Source organism: Pongo pygmaeus, chromosome 2 (assembly GCF_028885625.2).
Source record: "Pongo pygmaeus isolate AG05252 chromosome 2, NHGRI_mPonPyg2-v2.0_pri, whole genome shotgun sequence".
NCBI lineage: Eukaryota > Metazoa > Chordata > Mammalia > Primates > Hominidae > Pongo > Pongo pygmaeus.
Genome location: NC_085930.1, coordinates 33268815 through 33294698, shown reverse-complemented (window position 1 = coordinate 33294698; position 25884 = coordinate 33268815). Strand labels below are relative to the sequence as shown.

Here is a 25884-nt window from a genome sequence, read left to right as displayed (position 1 = left end):
GTATCTAAACATATCAAAACATAAAAAAGGTACAGTGAAAATATGGCAAAAAAGATAAAAAATGGTATGCCTGCCTAGGGCACTTACCATGACTGGAGCTTGTAGGATTAAAAGCTGCTCCAAGTGAGGTACTTGTGTTGAGTGAATTGTGAAAGCCAAGGACATTACTATGCACTACTAAAGATTTACAAACGCTATACACTTAGGCTATACTACATTTATTTTTTAAAATTCCATTTCTTCAATAAATTAACCTTAGCTTACTGTAATGTTTTTACTTTATAAACTTAATTTTTTAACATTTTTAATACTTTAGCTTAAAATACATTGTGCTGCTATACAAAAATATTTATTCTTTATATCCTTATTCTATAAGCATTTTTCTATTCTTTTAATTTTAAATTTTCTTTTACTTTTTTAAATATTTAGAAAAAAATCATGACACAAACATACACATTAGCCTAGGCCTATACAGCATCAGGATCACTGATATCACTATTTTCCACCTCCATAACCTCCATATCCTGTCCCACTGGAAGGTCTTCAGGGTCAAGAACATCCATGGAGCTGTCATCTCCTATGATAACAATGCCTTCTTCCGGAATACCTTCTGAAGCACCTATCTGAGCCTGGTTCTACAGCTTTGTTTTTTTTTTCAATAAGTAGGAGTACACTCTAATGATTTAAAAATATAGTATAGTAAATTCACAAACGAGTAAGAGAGTCACCTATTATCATTATCAAGTATTAGGTACTACCCATAATTATGTGAGATACACTTTTATATGACCGGTAGTAAGTCTGTTTACACCAGAATCACCACAAACACGTAAGTAATGCCTTGTGCTACATTATGATGGCTACACATCACTAGGCAATAGAAATTTTTCAGCCCATTATAATCTTATGAGACCACCATCATATATGCAGTCCACTGTTGACTGAAACGTTGTTATACAGTGCATGACTATATATAAGCTATGTTTTATGTATATTTTCAAAAAGAATCAATGACAGAATAAAGTAAAAAGTAATAAAAGAAATTAAGGGGAAAAAGAGAACAGGATGAAGCAAAGAGTAATGGTAAGACTTCCAGGAATTATTTATTACACAGAATAGCCAACCTCTATCATGACCCTCAATGGCTTCTGCACATGTATAGCATTTATGACAATGGGTTGGTATCGTTTATATTCTTAGAAATTAGAAAGACTTAACTCCACAATACAAAAATGACCAAAGAATAAGCAACAAGCACATAAGTATCTGCTCCCTTGTGTAGTCCCTCACATACTGAATAGGGCTGACCTGTATACCAAGAGAATATTGCAGAAATGACAGTGACATTTCTGAGGACAGGCTATAAAAGACAGGTATCTTCTACCTCACTCTCTTCTGATTACTCATTCTGGTGAAGCTGTCATGTCATGAGGTCACCCAAACAGCCCCATGGAAAAGTCCAAACGGTAAAGAACTGAATCCTCCAGCTCTGGTTAAGCTTCAGATGACTATAACCCCAGCAGCCATTTTTAACTGCAACCTCATGAGAGATACTGAGCCAAAAATCACCCAGCTAAACCATTCCGGGATATCTGTCTAAAACCGTATGAGATAATTAACTTTTGTTGTCTAAGCATCTATGTTTTGGGATAATAGTTACACAGTAATAAATAATATACATAGTTTTGATTTTAGAAACATGTAAGGGATGATAGCCGTTAGAAAAAACGACTCAAGACACATTAACAATGCAAAGTGTGAACCTTGTTAGGCCCCTAATTTGAACAAGTCAATTTAACAAACTAATCTTGAAACAATTAGGGAAATTCAAACATAGACTAGCACATGTTGACATTAAGAATCACTGTTGAGGTTGCAGGTGAGCTGTAATCAAGCCAGTGCATTCCAACCTGGGCAACAGAGTGACACCCTGCCTCAATTAAAAATAAAAAAGAATCACTGTTAAATAACAGCATGGTGGTTATATTAAAAAGAAGATTATCAGTTAGACATACATACTGAAATAGCTGAGTATAATAAGCTGTTCATAATTTGATTTAAACTACTCCAGCAAATTAAAAGGAGTGCAGTGGGGAAAAAATGATGAAAAAAGAATGCCAAAATATTGGTAAGTATTGAAGCCACATGACTACATGAAGAGTTGATTATTCTATGTATGTTTCAACATTTACATAATAAAGTCTACTCAGCTTTTCATTATATTGGCATATGATTTTAAAGATTTTAATTATATGCTTTTTCATTTTTTTAGGTTGTCAAACAGCAATATCTCCCGATCTCTGATGATTTTTAGCGTTCTTCTCCTTACCAGTTACATTTCTGGCAACATCACATAGTCTTCCTGTAACAGGCATTGGCTTTATATGAAGAAGAGTAACATTATCCCTTTCGGTTTTTTTAATGATGCGCAATATCTTGTTGATCCTTTTAATTGAACAACATATTAAGACTACATTTATTTGGAATAAAATTCACAGTTCCAAAGTCCCTTTTATGGGAGTTATGTAACAACTCAGAATTCTTAATTTTAGTTTGGACTATTAACACATTGTAAGAGATTGCTATGTTAACAAATTATAAGTAATACATTTTATGTTGGTAATTCTGCTCAAATTATAACCAGTAGTTGATCTAAATAACTGACAATGTCAAAGACTCATTATACATCAAAAAGTAAAAGTAGCCTATAATTCACGCTGGGAATCTATAAATAATGACTATATTTATCCAAAGCTGTGCTCTTAAAATAATCACTAGCCACGTGTCTATTGAGCACCTGAAATGTGGCTTGTTTGAATTGTGATATGTTGTTTGTTGTTTGAAGTGTTCCAAATCAGTGTCAAATCCCAGACTTCCAATACACAGTACCAAAAAAATTTTTTAATAGTGAGTACACATTAGATACATTAGGCAAATAAAATTAATTTTACCTTTTCTTAAACATTTTTCTAATGCTGCTAAATAGAAAAATTACATGTGGCTTCTATCGTAATTCTTTTGGACAGCACTGATCTAGAATTAGATCAGTTATTAATAGTTTAAATGACGTCACATATTAATTGTACAATTTTCATACTGTATGTTTTAATGTAAGCTAACAGTTAATTGTAGCAAGGCATACAATACTACTCTAAAAATTAAATGCACATAAACAATGTTAATCTGCTACCTCTGGAAAAAGGCATTTGGTTGCTGTGGACAGAGGTGGGGGAGAGAATTTTCACTGTATGTCCTTTCACACTTTTAAAATTTTACTTATTTGAAAATGCTCAATTAAACACTTCATAGAATGTTTAGATATTGCTAGTAGCGCCTTAATTCCCATTTATTTATACATAAACAGCAAACATTATTTGGTACAATGATCCTTCCAACTGTCACTGTATCACAGTATATACTTAAAATGGGATTTATTTAAAAACAAATCTTTAGTTCACTTGATGTAGGCATTAAACTCTCATCATACCTATACTCTACTTTTGTCCATTTCAGCTGACATCTGCTTTAGTTCTAGTTTGTTCTAGTTTTGGCAGTAGCATTTTGGGGCAGAGGAGGAGTTAACTAAAGTTGGTTGAGAAAAGGCTTGAGCAATAAGAAATTCTTCGCAAACCACTGATTCATCAGCAAAATGTCACCTGCTAGTTCATAATGACTGGTGTTCATCCAACAGACAACTCTGGATTTTTTTTTTTTTTTTGGCTGTTTGTTTTTGAGACAGGGTCTCGTTCTGTTGCCCAGGCTGGAGTGCAGTGGAGTGATACAGCTCACTGCAGCCTAGACCGCTTCAATTCAACAACGCAAACAATCCTCCCACTTCAGCTTCCCAAGTAGCTGGAACTATAGGCACACACCATAGCACCCGGCTAATTTTTTTAAATCATTTTTTTATTTTGTAGGGACAGGGTCTCACTATGTCACCCAGCCTAGTCTCAAACTCCTGGGCTTAAGTGATCCTCCTGGCTCAGCCTCCCAAAGCACTGGGATTATAGGCGTGAGCCACCACACCTAGCCAGGTAACTCTGCAAGTATCACCACAGGATGATAGGATTCTATTCCAAAAGTGGTCAGTTCATTTTAGCCTATGTTTTGTTTTTGTTTTAATGTAATTGATAACCTTAATCACTTGCTTCTGGGGCTGGAAATACATTATACCACTATCTGACCCATTAAACAAATAGTTAGAGCACCACCTGGTGTTTGTTTTGAAGTGGAATGTGGCTTTAAAGGTCCCAACACGCACAGGCAATACAAAAATCACACTTCATTATCTAGAAGGCACCCTAGAGATTAGTTAAGTACTTAGTCACATTCTGCAGAACTCCAAGGTTTTCAATGAGGCACCTTAGTGCCTGCTGTGTGAAGTCTGTTGCCCTTCAATCCCCTATTTTAAATACGGAGCTTTCAAGTTATATTTCATTTAGAACTAAAGACATTCTTTTGAAACCACTGGGTTTAGTCCAGTTTTCACATTTTACAGTGAAAGAATATCAAAACCCAGAGAGACTAAACTGTATATCCAAGGACAGACTATTTCAGAAGAAAAAGTCTGACTTAAAATACACTGCTTTTTTTCTGTTAAAGACATATTGCTAAATTTACAAAATTATAAAAGGCTACTAATCTTACCAAAAAAACCCACTACAACTAAAGTTATCCTTTATCTCTATTTAGAAATCTTTTTAAATTAGAAAAATCATGCACAGCTGCTGAAGAAAGGAGAGAGATAAAACAGCATCTATAACACAAAATAAAGTGTGAAATCACCAGTCTGAACTTCACTATCCTCCCCAAGGGTCACCACTGACTAATGACTGGTCTTTCACTCTGTATCTATATACATAGAAACACTTTTTTGAGGTATTTTTTCATTCCAATAATTGGAAACATACCTGACATACTGTTCTATTTGGTTTTTTAACATCAAATCATGTCAGTAAATCAAAATTTTTCCTGTGTTTAAGGCATGACTGAATACATGAAGTGTTTACAACAATGCTGCAATGAACACTTCTACACATGTACTTTCCCAAACATGTGTTCTAAACTCTATTTTACCTTCAATCTGACCTGCTTGGGTCTGAGCTCCTGTATATGGTGGCTGCTGTGGCTGAACGCCTGGTGGGTGAGCTGCTGAGGAGGAGGAAGCAATGCTGTCGGGTGTTCCTGAACGATCTTCTGCAGGAGCACTGGGTGGCCCTGGATAATAAAAAAAAGTCAGTTTAGTATCCAACACAAGGCCTTCCCCCAGCAGGCTCAAGGAATAAGTGTGGTTAAAAGATAATAAAAGTACTACAGAATAAGTATATAACCACAAATACGGCTTTTTACATTAAATGTATGTACTTTATTTTTTCCTTTGCTCCAGTCTCTTAATCCAAAGCTACAACTGGAAATCCTTCCTTATAAAGTGTAGAGTACTTTATTCCTGAGTCTTAACCTCTCCCTGCAAAAATCAAAACTCATGTCTGCAATGCCAATATCCCCCTACTCCAAGCAATGTATTCTGCACATGAACCAAAATTGTCACTTCATTCCTTCAAGGGGTCTTCACTGCCCATAAATTAAGTTCAACCTCCTAGTTTGGCATTAAGGGTCCAAACACTATTTCTCCCAATTTCTCTTCTCACATGCCTCCCTTTCAGCTCAACTAACCTTCTCCCCACTCCCATAACATAGCTAATATTTTTTTGACCTCTATTTCATTTGTCTCTGTTCTCTCCCACTATATCCCATATATTTAAATATAACATTCACATATTTAAATATAACATTATTTAAAATGCAATTATAATTCCACACTTCTAGTAAGCCTTCTTGACTCATGAATACTTTTTCCACTAGTGAACTTCTATCTAGTTTACTTTTGTTAACCCATACTGACTTCTACTTTGCATTTCTGAACAGCTCTCACTTTCCCTCTCAAACACTCTGCACTCTTTTGGCCGGGCTCCTGACCATTGATTCTTTTTTGTCTGCCTAACAAAGCCTAGCCTAGCACTCTTACATATGGAGCCACTATAATTCTTACAAAATAATGAACACAGAAATGAATAGAGAGAATATATTACAGTTCCAATGCTGTGACAGTTAAAAAAGATATTCTGAGGACAATGTAAATATGTCTTACTCCTTTAAATTCTTTCTGCTTTGGCAACACAGAAGAGTGGTTAAAAGCATAGGTTTAGGAGCTCTTAGACTACCCAGGTTCAAATCCTAGTGCTGTCACTCACTAGCTGTGTAACTCTGGACATGTTACATAATCTCTTTCTGTGCCTCAGTTTTCTCATCTGTACAAAGGATATACTAATTCCTACTTGATAAGGTTATTGTGAGGATTACGAGTTAACAAGAGCTTATAGCATGGGCTTATAAAAGGAATTATACAGCAAAAGCTTATAAAAGTGACTACTACTCAGAAAGTTCCATATAACTACTTGCTATTATCAGCAGACTAATTTTTCTAAGGGCAAACCTCTATCTTCTGCTCTGATGTATCCCAAGAACTTACCACAGTATTAGGCACAGTTAATAGCTGACAGTCCAAGTATTAATAAGAACCTAAACTAAGATATAATACTGGTAATGCAAGAGAGACTGATGATTGCCAAAATAAAATGGATGATGGTTTCTATCTACCACCATTTTACTTAAATTTATATCTATGTAGATAAATACACACATTCTTCCCACAAAAGACACTGTTATTAGCCTAAATATATATATTTGTTACTTTGGCTCCTCTTTCCTCCCTTATATGTAACTTATTACAGTTAATGTTCATTCCATGTCTGTAATATTTTATCCCTCCTTCCCATTGCCACATTCATTATTGTAATAAGCCACATTTTTACCACATCACACCTGAAGAACTACAAAAGTATCCTAGCTAGGCATATAGTTTTTCCTACTATAATTCAACATACAAAGCTGTGAGAAAAATGGTCTTCAAATAATGTGAATCATATTAATATTATTCTAGTCTGGAATATACTACATTTAAATCAAAATTTAAAAGTCTGACCTCATCAAATTTTCACACAATTCTCTTTTGTGAGTAATTCCATGAAAGTCTCTAAGAAATACAAAATGAATAGACTGTACACATTTCCAACTACTGATAAAGGCAAAGTAAATCCATCAGATAAACTCTCCCCCAGGTAACAACTAAAAACATGAACAAAACAAAATAAACTATTTGAAATAACTGAAAGCCAATCAGAAACCAGAGGAGTTTACCCCAATAAAATTAGAATGGATAAGAATTAAAAGCGCTGACCTCTGCAGCTCCAATGGCAGAAAACAACAGTGTTAAAACAATCTCATGGCTGGACAAGCAGCTGAAGATTTAGGAGGAAAATCCCGGAAGTGAGGGTGCTACTGAAAGGGTAAGACCCAAGATCTAGGTATACATACTCTGCCCAAATCCCCAGCTGACTATAGGGCTGGGAGAGCAGAGGAGGATATCTCAAGAAGGCTCAGAGAAAATGCAGCACCTAGAGCAAGCTGAAAGGACCGAGCATACGTATCAGCTGCTATACACCATAGGGAGAAAGAAGGAGCAGTTTTGAGTATGTGAAAGTTATCAAAACCAAAATGAAGTCATTAATGTTAAAAAAATATTAAAAACTCTGATAAGGCCATGAAGAGAGGATTCTTGCAAAAACTATCACAAAAGAATTCAAACACCACAAGCCTACAGACAGGCCATCACAACTTTGCAAAAAAAAAAAAAAAAATACTTCTGTGACTGTGAGGACATCTGCCCAGAAACTGCCTGTCCAACCTCAGACTGGCATCACTCTTGCTAATGATCTTTGTAGCCAACAATAATTATTTCAAAACAATTATACATTCTCCTCATTTTTTCCTTTAAAAATCTTTGTCTGCCTTTACCTCACTGAATATGCACATAGTTTACTATGGCATGCATATTTTCAATGCAATGCTCTATTCCCAAATACCTTTTTCTTTTAGAGAAGTGCTTTTCTGTTTGTTATTTATGTTAGGTCCACACAAATCAACTCCCTGCTAGATCAACAATAACAGAAAATCCTCTAAACAGAAAATCTTGTAGTGTAGTCCCAAGTCACTACAACATATTAACCAGAATGTCTAGTTTTCAACCAAACACTATCACACAGGCAAAGAAACAGAAAAATGTGACCCTACTGGAGTTGGGGGGAGTGTGTGTGGGAAAGAGGAACCCAGTCAATAGAAATGGACTCCAAATGGGTCCAAGTGTTAGATGTTGCAGATAAACATTTTAAAGCAGCTAAATATTTTTAAAGAATCAAACATAAATACATTCAAACAATTAAAGGAAAATATAGTCTTAATGAATGTAAAATAAAGAATCTCAACAGAAAAACAGAAACTATAAAAACCCAATGGAAATTCTAGAGCTGAAAGCACAATTAAACAATTCACTAGAAAGGTTCCACAGCATATTAGAAATCACAACGACTTTGAAGAGTTCAATAGAAATCACCCAACCTGAAGAACAGAGAGAAGACTGAAGAAAAATGAACCTTAATGACCCATGAGACAGTATCAAGCTCTCCAATGTATGTGTTATTAGAATCCAAAAAGCGAAAACGACACGGGAAAAAATAATTAAGAAATTATAACCAAAAGTTAAAAAGAATAAAACAATATAGGTACTGCTTTAAGGTTAAAAACTTATTTATATAAAAACCCACTGTATACTCAAGCAATTTAACCAGAAAATCTACATTTAATTTTCAATTTCTCTAAGATGAGAAGAGATAAGACAGATCAAATATAATTCGAATACTGCACCTAATCAAATTATAAAATAGTTCAGATTTTTAAAAACTTTCTAAATTTTACTTTCAAAAATTTACTTGAACCCAACAGTAGTTATTCTTTAAGGGTGAGGGTGCTACTCTTGGGGAGAGGACATAAGAAAGCTTTCTGAGGTGCTGGAAATCATATACATCTTAATCTAGTTAGTCTTTTACATAAGTGTACACATATGTAAACATTTGTTAAGCAGAACCCTTAAGATTTGTGCACTTCACCATATCCAAGTTATTCTTCAATTAAAGAAAGAAAGGGAAGAAAGGAAAGATGAAGGAAAGAAGGGTATAAAGGAGTTGGAAACCAACTTACCTGAAACCTGATCATCTGTTAAGCCAAACGCTGACATAACATTTTTATTGATTTCATCTTGGTTTTTTAAAGGATCAAAAGCAGACATACTTGCTGCCATAACCTGAGTAGACTGTTTTCCAGAAGAATCAGATGCAGACTTTTCTTCCCTACCATCCACAGTATCTGTAATAATAGAGGAATAAACAAAAACTTGTTTCCTTTTCATCTATATTCAGTAAGGCCTAAAAGTACAAGGGAAATAATGCAGGTGTATAATGATAGTCTGGAATGTTAAGTATGTCGGAATATAGGATTATAGATCATTTTAATTCCTTTTTTTTTAAATATATTTTTACTTCTAGTAACAGGGAGAAGAGGGCAAAAAGAAACAGAAGATGAACAACAGGACAGCTTTCCAAAAAAATTATTTACCTCCTTTTGTAAGAAACATTAGATGAAAAAAATACAAGCTCCTTGATAAAGAGAAACATTTTACTTTTTTGGGTTTTTCTGGAGCCCAATAACCTATATCCCAGTATCAGATACCCACTGGGCACTCTGGAAGTAACAATTATAGGAACTAAGGCTTTATTTTATAAAAAGAAACTGAACTAAGGTTATAATCTCAAATTTTACATTTTATTTCTACTGTCTACTAGTCCACTATTAAATTACATGGAAATCAAGCCAACCGTAATTAATTCATAATCTTCCATAAATAGCACATTAAAAACAGTTTTGAATTTGCTACCTTCTATTTTAATATGTATTACTTATTAAAATACTTATTAAAATGCTTACAGATGAAATGATGTATATGGGATCTGCATCAAAATAATACAGGAGGGGAGCCGGGTGCAACAGCTCATGCCTGTAATCCCACCACTTTGAGAGGCCAAGGTGGGTAGATCACTTGAGATCAGGAGCTCGAAACCAGCCTGGCAAAATCCCATCTCTACCAAAAATACAAAACTTAGGTAGGCACAGTGATGCATACCTGTAATCCCAGCTACTCAGGAGGCTGAGTCATGAGAATCACTTGAACCTGGGAGGCAAACTTTGTAGTGAGCTGAGATCATACTCCAGTCTGGGTAACAGGAGGGGTGGAAGTGTGTACAGTGTAATTATATGATACTATAAGTTGGTAACTGTTGAAACTGGATGTGGGTTTCTGGGATTCATTATAACGTCTACTTTCTTATATACTTAAACTTTTCTATAATAAAATGTTTAAAACAACAACAGAAAAACAAAATGTCAAATATTATGAGCAGGTTAAATTTAAAATCATGCTTTTCTTCTAAGGATGCTAAGATATTCCACAGGCATTTGTACTACTGTCTTGTGAAAGAAAAAGAGTTCAAGAATAACATACATTTTACAAATAGGAATCCAAGTCCAAGATACAAAAGACATCAAAAGAAACAAACAAAAAACACGAACAAGTAAACAAAAAGACTGTTGGTAACCATTTACTCAATTAAGGGACAACGATTATCACTTTTGTTACCAAGCAAGTAAATGAACATCAGTTCTTAGATCACCCCTGTAATCAATACAAAATGTATCTTCTGAAAAAAAATGTAAGTGCTAAACGGAATATAAGTACCCACAGCACACACTGGCTGGCAGCTCATTCATTCCTAACATACCATTCCAGGCTACCCTAATATTTTCTAAATGTTTGGAAAAAGAAAACCACTAGAAATATTCCTTTAAAACATGTCTACCAGTTACCTGTCTTCCCTACCAACTTCCTTCCTCTAATCCCAAGAGCATACCACGTCAGTCTTACAAATTGTTTCCCCTCACATCTCACTACCTATGCCTCTTTTCACTTACCATAAACTGAAAAACCATCAGCAAACACACTATATGTCCTACTACTTGCTCCATTAGCTGCTGGAGATACTGCAACAGGTCAATCTTCTATCTAAGGTAGTTTACACATCATTTGCCTCTTAAAGGAAAACAAGCATCCAAGAATCGCTGTTAATAGAGAGCTGAAGACCACAGGTGGCCACATTTCTTAGTGAGGGTAAGCCACAGGTTCTAAATAGCACTAATAGCTGATTGGCAATTTCATTTTGTGGACTAGATTTCAGTTTCTGATGTACGGTTTATTGTTGTTGTTTATTTTTAAAAAAAATTAGAACTATCTCTAAAAATAAAATGCAGATTGTATTATTCTTATATCATCTTATCATCAGATACTGTCAGACAGGACACAGTAACTAGAAGATGGCCACACAAGAAAACAATATATCGCATGATTTCCAAGATGCAGAGAAGAAACCAATTTTAACATCTTTTACATTAACATAGGTAAAAAGCTAACAATATGTATAAAAAATATAGAAACAAAGAATAAAGTATAAACAGTAGCAAGAAACAGGTGAGGAAAAAGTTTCACCTAAAGCAAAAAACTCATAAATCCATTCCTTAGAGTAGAATGTGGGCCACTGTAGCTAATTTCTGAACAGTACTGGCTATACTGGTTAAATTCTCATCTACACTTCTTAATATTCTGCAGATGGTTAAATCCCCTGAAATTATATGCAAATGTTGTGTCAGCATCTATGAATTCTTCTGGAAAAATTGTCTAACTTTTTCATTGATTCTTGATCTAAAATTGGAAATTTTTCTTTGGAGAGGGAGGGCTCAGAATAGGCAACCTTCTTTGACCTGAAATATAAAAGGTTTCATCATAAAGTGACCAAGAGAATCTCATTATAGTATTCAGCAAATCTCCATTATGTTCTGAAATAGAAGTGGAACTAGAAATAATCAATCACCAAATATTTATTAAACATCTATCATTAACATAATTCCATATGACTATTAGAAGACAGGAAGAGAGAAATGATGGAAAATACATCTTTATTTAAACTGTAACTAAAATAAAAATAGAAAACAAAAACTCCCAAATTATTTAGTGGCCAAAAATAGAACACATGCCATTTATCCACCAAAATTATCTCATGTTAAGCCCTTTATATGCAGTCATCCAGTCTAGATTTTTTTGAAATTACTATTTCACAATATGGACAGTTTTAAACATATGAAAATTATAAGCAAACAAAGAATTTGTTAAAAAATAATAATAATAAGAGTTTTCTTTAAATGCAACATCTAAGAATCTTAAAAGAAGAAAGCAGTTTTTTAACTTTACTTTCAAGTCATAACACATAAAGTTTCAGTCCACATTTTAAAATACATTTGGTCCCAAAATTATGTCAGTTCGAAATGTCGACACATTTTGCTTTATCTTAACACAAACAGTACATGTCATCTATACAATGGGGAAAAAATCAGTTTTTCTTTAAATATTATTATTAAAAACTGTGTTTCAACTTTATAACATACCATTTTTAATGAACATTACTAATCTAAGTGATTTTTAGTTGAAAATACTTCCAACACTATGTAATTATTCATGAAATGATTTTCAATTTCCAAGGTTCATTACTTATCTATTATACTAAAAAGGGTTCATGTGTCAAAAGGATTTGAAAACTGACCTATGTAATAAATCCAAAAGTCTAAGACTAGTTGCAAAAGAATCACCCAGAAAACACTTTAAAAATGGGTTTCCAGATGCTACACTCCAGTATTTGGTATATTATATCCAGGAATTGGTATAACGAAACCTCCTAGTCATCTGGACGAACAGCAAAGTTTAGGAACACAGACATAAATACTAGTAGAGAGGCAGAGGAAGAAACAAGAGTGATATTGGGAGTGCCATCCTTCTCCTACTTAAAAAGAGTTTTTTAAAACCTCCACAAAGATGTGAGAACAATAAATCAGAATACAATGGGTTCAGGGTTTACCATTTTCAGGAATACTGGTGGAAGGTCCTGGTTCTCCAGGTGGTTCCAAGCTATCCAATAAACGATTCACTTTATTTCGAAGTTCTATCAGTTCTCGACGGAGATATTTCACCTGACTTGATTCAAGGGGTCTTGGTTGGCCATTAACTGAAATAAAAACATTTATTTGCTTAAAATTAGAAGTTCATGAATAAGTATACTAATAATATGCAACAAGGACAAATAAATACAATTCCTTTAAAAAAACAAAAACAAGATAGCGATGTAATGGAGTAACTTTTTAAAAAAAAAAAAAGAATTCTCTATGGCTAATAACTTATTTTGGGAAAAAAGCAGCATTCATCAGTCTTTCTTGATGCCAGACCTATAGCATATGACCTTACTGGTAAAAAGGTTTAGTAGGAAAATCCGAGCTCTACTTTTTAATAGAAATGATTAAATTTAATAAAAATCATAACTTCAAAAGCTCATTTTATTTCATGGTGTTCTTAAAATAATAGAATTTATTAAATTTAATAGAAATTATTAAATTTAATAAAAATTACATAAACTTAAAAAGCTCATTTTATTTCATGCTATTCTTAAAATAATACAAAAATACCTTACTCTATACATGTTTAAAGATATAACATGACTGATAGATCTGTTATCCCTCTTGCATAATTTTGTCTTGAAAAAAAACAGCTAATTAAAATAGCTGATCTTAAAAGAAATCGTTAAAAAAATATATGCAGGGCCAGGCATGGTGGCTCACACCTGTAATCCCACCACTTTGGGAGGCCAAGGAGGGAGAACTGCTTGAGCCCAGTTCAAGACCAACCTGAGCAATACAGTGAAACTTCATCTCTACAAAAACCTTAAAAAATTAGCCAAGTGTGGCGGCCCATGCCTGCAGTCCCAGCTACTCAGGAGGCTGGGGTGGGAGGACTGCTTGATCCCCGGAGGGGAAGTCCAGTTGGCCGAGATCACTCCACTGCACTCCAGCCTGGATGACAGAGGGAGACCTTGTCTCAAAAAATTTTAAAAAATAAATATAAATTTAAAAACATATGCAGAACTTATCTACTTATGTACATCATGACTGTCCTTCAAAGCAGTTACTTCCAGAAACAGTATACAAGCCACAAAATGCCAGAGATTACTCGGTAATCCCTGGTTGTGATTTTTTAATGAAAGCAACATTACTTCACTTATTTATTTTGTCCAAATGATTTTCAGTTGACTGAAAAAAATGAAATCCTTCATTCAGCAACAAACACTGTCACCACTCAGGTTATTTTTAAAAAGAAAAGAAAAAAAAGTGACACAAGGCTCTGATTGCAAACCCCAAGACAGGAGTTCAAAAATTAAACTAAAATGCTTTGCGCATTGCCAGTATACATACATACAAACTCCTGAAGCACCTAATTAGAAAAGGACATCTATGTGAAAATAAAAGTTCAGGGCGATTCTTTGTTAAACATGTTTCAAAATCAAACCACCAACTATAAGCTTTTAGAAGAAAACTCACCAGTAATTCACATACTCCCTGCATAGCTATGAAGTTCAATACAATCTCCTACCTACATCAATTAATTATTGGTTTTCACTTGGTATTACTGTGTTTTTCTCCAATATCTGATGAGACAAACAGCTCCTAGCAGCCAGAAACTGGTCTGGTAGAGTAAGACAGGCCTTAGTGTTGCTGGAAGCTGGCCTGGCACTCACAGGTAGGCTGTGGTGTTCTCCCGTTGAACATAAATATTTCAAAGAATACCAACATCACACAAGACTATCATCTGTGACAGATCAACAGTCCATAACCATGTCAAAACTCAGACAAAAACAGGAACACTGACCACACCAGAAAAATGACCAAACAACCTTTTATCCTGGCTAATATGAGTGACTGCTACTACTTTACCAACTGCAGCTTTAGCCTCAATTCATTCCTCTCACCTTCCAGATAAGATTTAGTAAGATTCATTCCTCTCACCTTCTAGATAAGATTTGATAAGATACCCAAACACAGAATCATCTCTACTTCCTGAGAGCATCCAATGCGGAGCAAAGCTCTACTTCCTTGAACCTTATCCAAAATCAGCTAACACAAACCCAAGCCCAAAAAAAAAATCCTTTTCTAACAAACTTGTAAGACATCCTATTGTTCTCTGTGGTATTCATTCTCCCTTGCTGCAGTAAGTCAGTAAACCCAACTTCATTCAACTACAGGTGTGTTCCTGGTGGTCTCTGGAGCACACTGATACATCTTACCAGAACTTTTAAGAACCTTGCACTTACATTCCTAGTATGTCCTATAATCTGTTATTATCTACTTAGTGGGTTTAAGAGCACTAAGCTCCAAATTATACTCAATTAAAAGTTTAAATTAGCTAAGTTTAAATTAATTAAGTTAATATTAGGTGTCAGCTTGATTAGATTGAGGAATGCCTAGATGGCTGGTAAAGTACTGTTTCTGGGTGTGTCTGTGAGGGTGTTGCCAAAGGAGATTGACATTTGAGTCAGTGAACCAGGAGAGGAAAACCTGTCTTCAGTGTTGGTGGGCACCACCCGATCAGCTGCCAGTGCAGCTATGACAAAACAGGCGGAAGAAGGTAGGATAAGTTTGCTTGCTGCGTCTTTAGCTCGCTCTCCCTCCTATGCCAGATGCTTGCTTCCACTCCTCCTGCCCTTGGACATCAGACTCCAGGACAAGAGACTCCAGGTTTTTTGGCCTTTGGACTCTAGGGCTTGTACCAGCAGCTTCCCAGGGGACTCTCAGGCCTTTGGCAACAGACAAGGGCTGCACTATCAGCTCCCCTGGTTTTCAGGCTTTTGGACTTGGACTGAGCCAGTGAGCCACTATCAGCATCAGCTTCTCTCTTTCCCCAGCTTGCAGATGGCCTATCATGGGACTTCGCCTTGTAATCACCTTGCAATTCTCCCTAAAAAACTGCCATGTATCTTATTGGTTCCATCCCTCTGGAGAACCCTAGCACACATAATAATGTATCTTCATTAGTGTGAATATAATCATAAGACTTTAATGAACCACTTCCAGCACACAAGATAAACTTACTAAACACCCATCTTTGTTAAAGCTTAATATATATTTATATTTTTTTCGAGACAGTCTTGCTCTGTCACCCAGACTGTAATGCAGTGGCCTGATCTTGGCTCACTGCAACCTCTGCCTCCCAGGTTCAGCAATTCTCCTGCCTCAGCCTCCCAAGTAGCTGGGATTACAGGCGCGCACCACTACACCCAGCTAATTTTTTTTTTTTTTTTTTTTTTTGTATTTTTGGTAGAGACACAGTTTCGCCACGTTGGGCAGGCTGGTCTCGAACTCCTGACCTCGTGATCCGCCCACCTCGGCCTCCCAAAGTGCTGGGATTACAGGTGTGAGCCACTGCACCTGGCCAAACCTTAGTATTTTTTTCATCTTTGCTCCTAACCACTAAGAAATGAAACAGCATCGACATAATTAAATCTCCCAGAGTACCTTTCCTCAAAACCCATTGCCCTACTTGATTTTAAATAATTTTATGTTTCATCCAAAACAATCTTGCCATGTTAGATTTACCCCAAGTATCTTTTGTTGTATATAATTATAACAGGTATTTTAGTTACATTTATAATCCTTTTATATTAGGCATACAGCAGTTGTTGTACCTAATAAATGCCCCCATATGAGGTAAAAGAATTCGCTTTTGGCCGGGCGTGGTGGCTCACACCTGTAATCCCTGCACTTTGGGAGGCCGAGGCAGACAGATCACGAGGTCAGGAGATCGAGACCATCCTGGCTAACATGGTGAAACCCCATCTCTACTAAAAATACAAAAACAAATTAGCCAGGCGTGGTGGCAGGTGCCTGTAGTCCCAGCTACTTGGGAAGCTGAGATAGGACAATGGGGTGAGCCCAGGAGGCGGAGCCTGCAGTGAGCTGAGATCGCACCACTGCACTCCAGACTGGGCAACAGTGAGAGACTCTGTCTCACAAAAAAGAATTCCCTTTCATTCATAGTTTGCTATGACTTTTCAACATGATTGAGATATGAATGGCTTTTTTTTATCTAGAGATGATTCAGTTTTTCTCCTTTAATCTGTTATATGGAAAGTAGTATGTGATTTTCTAATTTAAAGCCATCTTAGACTCCTTGGGTGAGCAATTTTGACAATGGTGTGTTTAAATATTCACTAATGAGTTTGATTTGTAAATATTACTTAATATTTTCTATCTATGTTCATAAGTGACACTGGTTTGCATTTTCTTTGGCTGGTTTTCATGTTAATGTTATATTAACCCCACAAAATGAATTAGTGCATATTCCCTCTTTGCCTATGCTCTTGAATAGTCTGTATAATTTAGAATCATCTGTTCCTTAGGTATTTGGTATAATAGTTGGTCCAATTTCTTTAACGTTAATTGGGGCAATCAAATTTTCTATTTCTTGAAACAGTGCATTAAATTTACCTAGGAAATTGTCCATGTCACCTCAGTTTTCAAATTTAAATAAAGGAATTCATGGTATATATAAATTTTTAAAGTCTCTACTATAAACTTTTCATTTCTAACATTGCTTATTTGTGCCTTGTTTCTCCTTAACTAATCCTCATAAAGATTTGCCGATTGCATCTTTTCAAAATTGTTGATCCTAACAATTCCGATTTCCAGTTCACGTCTGCTCTTATTATTTCCTTCCAAGTTATTTGAGCTTTGTCCTTTTGTAACTGTTTGAATACCTCGCTCAAAAATTTCCAATCCAGTTTACTAATATAAAGTATTTAAGGCTGTAAGTACTACTCTAAGTACAGCTTTAGCATTCTCTAAAAACTTGGTTACATAGAAGTCATTATCTACTTATTTATAATTCCCATTATTATTTCTTCTTTGACTTATTTAAAACCATATTTTGTCTCCAAAAGTAGGGAAATTTGGGTTACACATTCTGTCCAATGGTCTCTAAAGAAGCCAGAGAATATGACCTTTAAGATATCTAATTATCTGTTATATTTTGGGATTTTCTGGAAGACTTGATTTACAGTCAACTTCTATAATGTACTATGAGTACTCAAAAAAAAAAAAAATTGTATTTCTCCCTAACTGCTAGATGTACAAGACCAACGCTGTTTGAGCCTGCTTCATTTATCAGCTCTCCCATAATTGTAAATTTATTGATTTCTCTTTGTCAATTTTTCTTAGGGGAAAACATCTAAAGCTAACATGCATAAGTGTTCAGATTGTTATATAGTCCTAGTGAATTATTCTTTTTATCATCATAAAGTGACCATTACTACTCAAGTTTTTATATAAGTCTATTCTGTTAATAACCAGCTTTCTTTGCATTTGTCTAGTCTCTTTTTCTAGCCCTTTACTTTCAAGCTTTGCATAATAATCTTTTATGTCTCTTGGAAGTAGCACGGAACTGGATTTTTTTTTGAACTCCATTAAGAGATTATTTTAACTGATATATGTAGTCAATTTCTGTGTACTGTGATTAGTATTCTGTTCTATCTATTGAGCTTTCTACTTTTTATTCCGCCACCACTTTCTACTGAACTGAACTTTTGTTTTCTTTTTTTCTCCTTTCCTGACAATGTCTAATTTTTCAATTATAACTCTTACATGTACACCATGCATACTTCTGCATATGTAGTATGCAATTAAAAAAATCTAAAGGTAATTACAATCTTCCTCCCAAATAAGTCCTTAAAATATTTTTATTCCTATCATCCCTTCCTTTCTTACAAATTATTGCCCAGTATTTTTGTCCCAAATTGTTTTTATTCCCTAAGACTATTAATTTTTTGTAACAACCGATGCTCATTAAAACATACACATAAATTTCACTGGTGCTTCCCAATCCCCTGACAGCCCAAGGTTTAAGAGTTAAGCTTCCTTGACTTTTTCTGTATCAATGGAAAAGCTTTTCTAAAATAGTTTTTGAAAGCATAGCCTACTGAGGGCCTGGGACCAAGCAACAGTTTATCTGCTCACATTGCTTCTTGCATCTTTCACCACCTTCTGGACTAAATTTCCTTCTTGATGAAGACCACTGTTAAAAATTATTTTAACAAGGGTCCATGAGTGGTAAATTCTCAGTCTTTCAAAGTATTTTTACTTCTCCTCATTAGTGAAATTTAGTGGAGTATAGGATGCTACTTTTCTAGTTATTTTTCTTTACTGTTTGCAACTGTGATATTACTGTCTTTTAGCCTCTATTATTACTATGAAGAAGTCTACTAACAGTCTAATTGTTTCATATGTGATCAATCTTATTCTCTCTGGCTACTTTTAAGGTAATCTCTCTGTCTTAGACACTTTCCAGTTTCATGACAATATGTCCAGGGGGGATTTACTTTTATTTATCCCTGCTCAAGGCTCCCCGTGCCTTCTGAATCTGAGGGTCTATATCTTTTATATAATTCTGAAAATTTCTTTAGTCATTACCTCAATGTATGTCCACTCTCCCATTCTCTACTTCTTGAACTCTGAATAGAAATATTCTGGATGTTCTCATTTTCAACTTCTCTTTGCCTGTGTTTTTGTGCTTTACTCTGTAATTTCTTTGGATTTCCTTTTCAGTTCACTAATTCTCTTTTTAGCTACGACTAATGTGTTTAACCTATCCACTTAGTATTTAATTTCAATGATATTTCTCATTTCCAAGTTACTTTAAATTCTTTATAAAATCTGTTTATTGTTTTTCCATAATACAATAGCACCTTGCTCTTACGTTCTCGTTTTTTTTTTTTTTCTGAGATGGAGTTTCACTCTGTCACCCAGGATTGAGTGCAGTGGCGCAATCTCGACTCACTGCAACCTCCACCTCCCAGGTTCAAGCAATTCTCCTGCCTCAGCCTCTCAAGTAGCTGGGACTACAGGTGCACACCACTACAGCTGGCTAATTTTTGCTCAGGCTGGTCGCAAACTCCTGCACTCAGGCAATCCACCTGCCTTGGCCTCCCAAAGTGCTGGGATTACAGGCGTGAGCCACCACGGCTGGCTGCTTTTATATTCTTATTCCTTCTTCTATGTCTCAAATAACTTTAAATTTTGTAGACTATCACATATCTTAACTGAAGTTGTTGAAAATATAATCCTGCTATTAGTTGTGTCCAGTGGTTCTTGCTTACGTGACAACTTCATGTGTCTTACGGTTTTGTCTGTGAGAAACCTATGTGACCTGGATTGAGAATATACCCCTCAAGAGAGATTTTGGCCTTTCTTCTGAGATTTTTCTAAAATGATAATATCTGGGCTTGGGAGTTACCAAACTACACGGATAGTTTAAATTTAAACCCAACTCACCTAAGGACCACAATTATGAATCCTCAAGGGAGACTTCCCAAGCCCCTGATGGCCCAAGGTACAAGAGTTAAGCTTCCTTGACTTTCCCTGTATCAAGGTAGACTTTTCTAAAATATTCTTTTTGAAAGCATGGCCTACTGAGGGACTAGGACGAAGGGCCTACACCATGTAGACACCAGATGGCAAGTCCTTAAATTATGCAGGCTAAAATCTCTACTGTCACCACCAAGAACACCCCAAGTTTCAGCTTTTGGTACATCAGGCCTTCAGTTCCATCTATTTTTTTGTTCCCTGGATATTTCCCTTACTTTCCTGGGCAAGCTGAGTTACAGAATTTAAAAAATACATTTGTAAGTTTATCTAGCAGATCCTGTTTAAAGTAAGGGTCTTCAGATTATCTAATCTGCTTTATGCCTAGTCAATAGTTAAGTATTTTACATTCAATGCTGTAAAAAGATAGCTTGATTTTAAATAATTTTAAACAGTTTTTGTTATTAACATTTAAATTCTGATTATTCATATTCATCCTTCCTAAATGGAGACGAAATAGATACAAATTAAATCAATAGAACATGATCATATTTCATACTGAACTCTAAGGTTCATGCAACAAAATTAAAAAAAATAAAATTAATGCTAAACAAAACAACAAAACAGCTGGAAAAAGTGTACACATTTTATTTTTCACATAATCACACTACCATTTAACTCTGTAATCTTTTCTATCTTGTCCCTTAAGAGTTCTGCCTTGCATATCTATTAAGATCTGAAAGAAAAATCTAAAAGATTGAAATTAGTCCTCTATTGGTTTTTATCAGAACTATTTTTAATCTTTAAGTACCCCTTGGGAAATACCGTCTAAAGCAAGGTTCCCCAACCCAGTGCTGCTCTGTGGCCTGTTAGGAACCAAACCGGGCTGGGCAGCACAGTAGGAGGTTAAGTGGTGGGCTCCGCCTCCTGTCAGTTCAGCAGTGGCATTAGAGTCACATAGGAGTGTGAACCCTATTGTGAACTGCACATGCGAAGTGGAAGAGTTTCATCCCCAAACCTTCTCCTGCCTGCTTCCATAGAAGAACTGTCTTACAAGAAACCAGTTTCTGGTGCAAAAAGGTTGGCGACTACTGGTCTCAAGTATCAGACTTACATGTTAAGCCCTGAGAATAAGTAACAACATACTGTAATGTAAAGGAAGATAATTACAATTCAAAAATTCTAATACAGCTAAATTAAAACTATAATACTGTACCAGGGATACCTAAGTTATACCTAACTTCAAAAAAATAACATACTTAACATTCTGTTCTTACTGAATTAAACTTCCATCATTTTCTTAAAAACATACACAGCCATAAGCTTCAAGTAATCTAAAACAACTACCTGAACACAAATAAATGTAATAATATTTGAATAAGTTATCGCTTACCTGAGTCTTTAAAAGGAAAAAAGCCAAACATCTTTAAAATACAATGAATAAAATAGTAAATTTATTAGAAAGTTTACTACTCACCAAATAATGTCAGTTTCAGTATCCTACTACACTGAATTGCAAAGGAAAGGTCAGAACTATCAAAAATTGTTATAAGATCTCCATCTGGAATTTAAAAAAAAAAAAAGTTTTTTTTTAATTTTTTAAATTTTCAGATTTGTATAAGCAGTAAACTAGTAAAAATTAAAAATCCAAAATGCAGATTGTAGAACATAGTTGGACTCTCCCATAGAAACCTTAAACTTTAAAGGTTTGTCTAGCAAAAATGCATTTGTTCAAAAACACACTAAATCAATTTTGCTTATTACTCTTATGGCAAGGTATTTACACATATCCACATGAAAAAATATAGCTAAAGTGAATCCATTAAGTGCCTTAATATTTATTAATCACTAGGAAGAGATTCATAGAGAGCAATATCATAAATTGTCGGTTTAGACTGAAATCTTTTCATTCCAAAAAATTTACAACTTTTACCAAGAAATAAAAAAGTTTCCCAAAGTTCAAATCTTAATCATAGGTAGAGTAAAGCACTACTGTTGCAAAACTGCTTTAATGAATGGATAGACAGTAAATTCTTTCAGGTCACTGACCATTTTGATATTAAGATGAAAACAATCAACTCTCCCCAGAAAAATATTTATATATTCAAAACAGTGCGTATTTACGACCGTGAAATCCCCCAGATCTCAGGGATAAAGAATGCTATAATTGGCATACCAACTGTGTGTGTCAAAAGCTTTCAAAGGGCTAAGGGAAAAATACATTCTCTAAAGAAAGCAAGAACAGAAAAGCAGCCAGAGACAAGGAGTTCATCAGGGACCTCTGCAGGGTGTCTTCACAAACAGTTGGGTGGGGAGGAGTTCTGTCCTGGGGAGGCCATAAGACTACTTCTGGGATGCTCTGCTGTACCTACTTTAACACTAATTAGGTGGATTTATTTTGGACAAAGATGACAAAACTGAGAATTTTCTAACAGTTTTTAGCTCCTTATAGCCAGACCCACTTCCCGTAACATACCTGTTTAATGTTCAACTTTCATAAACACATTTTTTAAGGAAAATAAAGTATGTATGTAAAAGAAGAAAACTTCCTGTTCTTTTTTTCTTTTCTGAATCCTATAACAGACATAGATCCTACAACAGAAACAGAGTATCTCTGATGGCAGGAACTTTACCTAAGCCATCCCTCCACTCTACTGTCTAACAGAATCTAAGGAACACAAATCAAAACAATCAAAAACTTTTTGGCCAAGTGCGGTGGCTCACACCTGTAATCCCAGCAGTTTGGGAGGCTGAGGTGGGCGGATCACCTGAGGTCAGGAGTTCGAGACCAGCCTGGTCAACATGGAGAAACTCCGTCTCTACTAAAAATACAAAAATTAGCCGAGTGTGGTGGCGTGTGCCTGTAATTTCAGCTACTTGGGAGGCCGAGGCAGGAGAATCGCTTGAACCTGGGAGGTGGAGGCTGCAGTGAGCCAAGACACACCACTGTACTCCTGCCTGAACGACAAAGCAAGACTTTGTCTCCAAAAAAAAAGAAAAAAAACCATGAAATACTACTACAAAGTTGTAACTAAATGTGGAAGACAAACTACAACAAGGACACCTCAAGCTAAGGGTCCATGAACTGTGACCAAGGGACAAAATCCCTGTGTTGTTATAGGTCTGTCTGTGAATGAAAAATGGTTTTTACATTGTAAAAAAAAGATGAGACAGAGGCCTTATGTGACCCACAAAGCTACAATATTTATTATCTCTGATCTGTTAAAGAAAATGTTTGCTGACCTTTGCCCTAAACAGTATTTAAGAGAAAGTCAATCAATGAGGTCAGTTTGAGATAAATGCAAAGCATTTTCAAGTGGAAAAAAAGGCAGTTAAAGGCCAGGCACACTGGCTCATGCCTGTAATCTCAGCACTTTGGCAGGCCAAGGCAGGAAGATTGCTTGAGCCCAGGAGTTCAGGACCAGCCTGGGCAACACAGTGAGACCCCCATTTTGATAAACATTAAGAAGAAGCAGCTGAGTGCAGTGGCACATGCCTGCAGTCCCAGCTACACAGGAGGCTGAGTTGCAAGGACTGCTTGAGCCCAGGAGTTCAAGGCTTCAATGAGCCATGATCACACCACTGCACTCCAGCTTGGGAGACAGAGCAAGACCCTGTCTCAAGACAAAAAAATAAAAAATAAATAAAAATAAAAAATAAAAATAGGACAGTTAAGGAAGTACTAGTCAGAGCAATTATGCAAGAGAAAAAAATAAAGGGTATCCAAATTGGAAAGGAAGCAGTCAAACTGTCCCTGTTTGCAGATGACATAATCTTATATAAACAAAAACCTAAAAACTCTACCAAAACCCTTAGAACCAATAAATGAATTCAATAAAATTGTCAGAAACAAAATAAGTACACAAAAATAAGTAGTGTTTCTAAACACATACAAAAAAAAAATCAAAAATGCAATCCCATTAACCATAGCTACAAAAGTTTTTTTAAATACCTAGGAAGCAGTTTAACCAAGAAGATGAAAAACCTCTACAAAAAAAAAAAAAACACACTGATGAAAGAAACCAAAGAGCATACATATGTAATGACATCCCATGCTTATATAAGAACAAATATTGTTAAAATGACAAAACTACTCAAAGCAATTTACAGATTCAATTCAATCCCTATCAAACTACCAATAAAATTCTTCATAAAAATTTAAAAACAAACCATAAAACTTGTACAGAACTACATACAACCCCAGACAGTCAAAGCAATACTGAGCAAAGAACAAAGCTGAAGGTATCACACTTACTGACCTCAAAATATACTACAAAGCTGTAATAAGCATGGACTGGCACAAAAACAGACCCACAGACCAACAGAACTGACATAAAAACAGACCCATTGATCAAGAGAACACATAGATCAATAGAACACATAGAACAATAAAACAGAATAGAGAACCTGGAAATTAATCCATGTTATCTATGGCCAACTGACTTTTCACAAGACCACTCACTAGGAAAAGGATAACCTCTTTAATAGGTCGGGAAAAGATTTCATGAATAAGACCTCAAAAGTGCAGTCAATAAAAGCAAAAATAAACAAATATGATTATCTCAAACTGGAAAGCTTTTCTGCACAGCAAAGGAAACAATCGACAGAGTGAAAAGAGAACTTAAAGAATAGGAGGAAATACAACTACTTATCTGACAGAGGATGAATATTCAGAATATACAAGTAACTCAAACATCTCAACAGCTAAAAAACAATCCAATTTTAAAATCGGCAAATGATCTGAACAGACATTTCTCAAAAACAGACATAGAAATGGTCAATAAATATATGAAAAAATGCTCAACATCACAAATCATCAGGGAAGTGCATACATATCAGGAAAATGAAGACCACAACAAGGTTCACCCCAGTTAGGATGGTTATTATCAAAAAGACAAATAATAAATGCTGGCAAGAATGAAGAGAAAAGGGAACTCTTATACATTATTGGTAGGAATGTAAACAGTACAGCCACTATGGAGAACAGTATGAAGGTTCCTCAAAAAACTATAAATCGAACTAACACACGATTCAGCAATGCCACTACTGGGTATTTAACTAAAGGAAAGGAAACCAGTATATTGAAGAGAAATCTGCACTCACGTTTTACTGCAGCACTATTCACAATAGTCAACATATGGAATCAACCTAAGTGTCTAACAACAGATTAACTGATAAAGAAAATATGGTATATATACACAATGGAATACAATTCAGCCATAAAAAAGAATGAAGTCCTGTCATTCACTGCAACATCGATGGAACTGGAAGACATTAAGTTAAAAAGATACCACATGCTCTCTCTCATATGTGGAAGCTAAAAAAAGCTCATACAAGTAAAAAGCAGAACAGATGACAGTAGAGGCTGTGAAGGGTAGGGGAAAAGAGGGATAGGGAGAGATTTATTAAAAGACACAAAATTACAACTAGATAGAATAAGTTCCAGTGTTCTATAGCACTATAGGATGACTACAGTTAACAATAACATATTATATAATTTCAAATAGCTAGAAGGAGAATATTGAATGTTTCTAACCCAAAGAAATAAATATTTGAAGTGACGGATATGTGAATTACCCCAATCTAATCCCATTA

General features: G+C 35.3%; 1 protein-coding gene across 6 annotated transcripts in view; it reads right to left on the bottom strand.

The window, feature by feature from the left end:
* The window catches only part of TFG (trafficking from ER to golgi regulator), a 44311-nt gene that overhangs the window by 7163 nt on the left and 11264 nt on the right, over window positions 1–25884 (bottom strand). For 3 of the 6 annotated variants that reach the window (XM_054479903.2, XM_054479902.2, XM_054479904.2), the window contains exons 3-6: window positions 21767–21850; window positions 12969–13115; window positions 9154–9318; window positions 5077–5217 (exon numbers count right to left, since the gene is read on the bottom strand). In XM_054479903.2, the coding sequence (XP_054335878.1) occupies window positions 5077–5217; window positions 9154–9318; window positions 12969–13115; window positions 21767–21850 (537 nt within the window). The remainder of the gene's footprint in view (window positions 1–5076; window positions 5218–9153; window positions 9319–12968; window positions 13116–21766; window positions 21851–25884) is intronic. The other 3 variants (XM_054479908.2, XM_054479907.2, XM_054479906.2) reach the window with 1 other exon arrangement.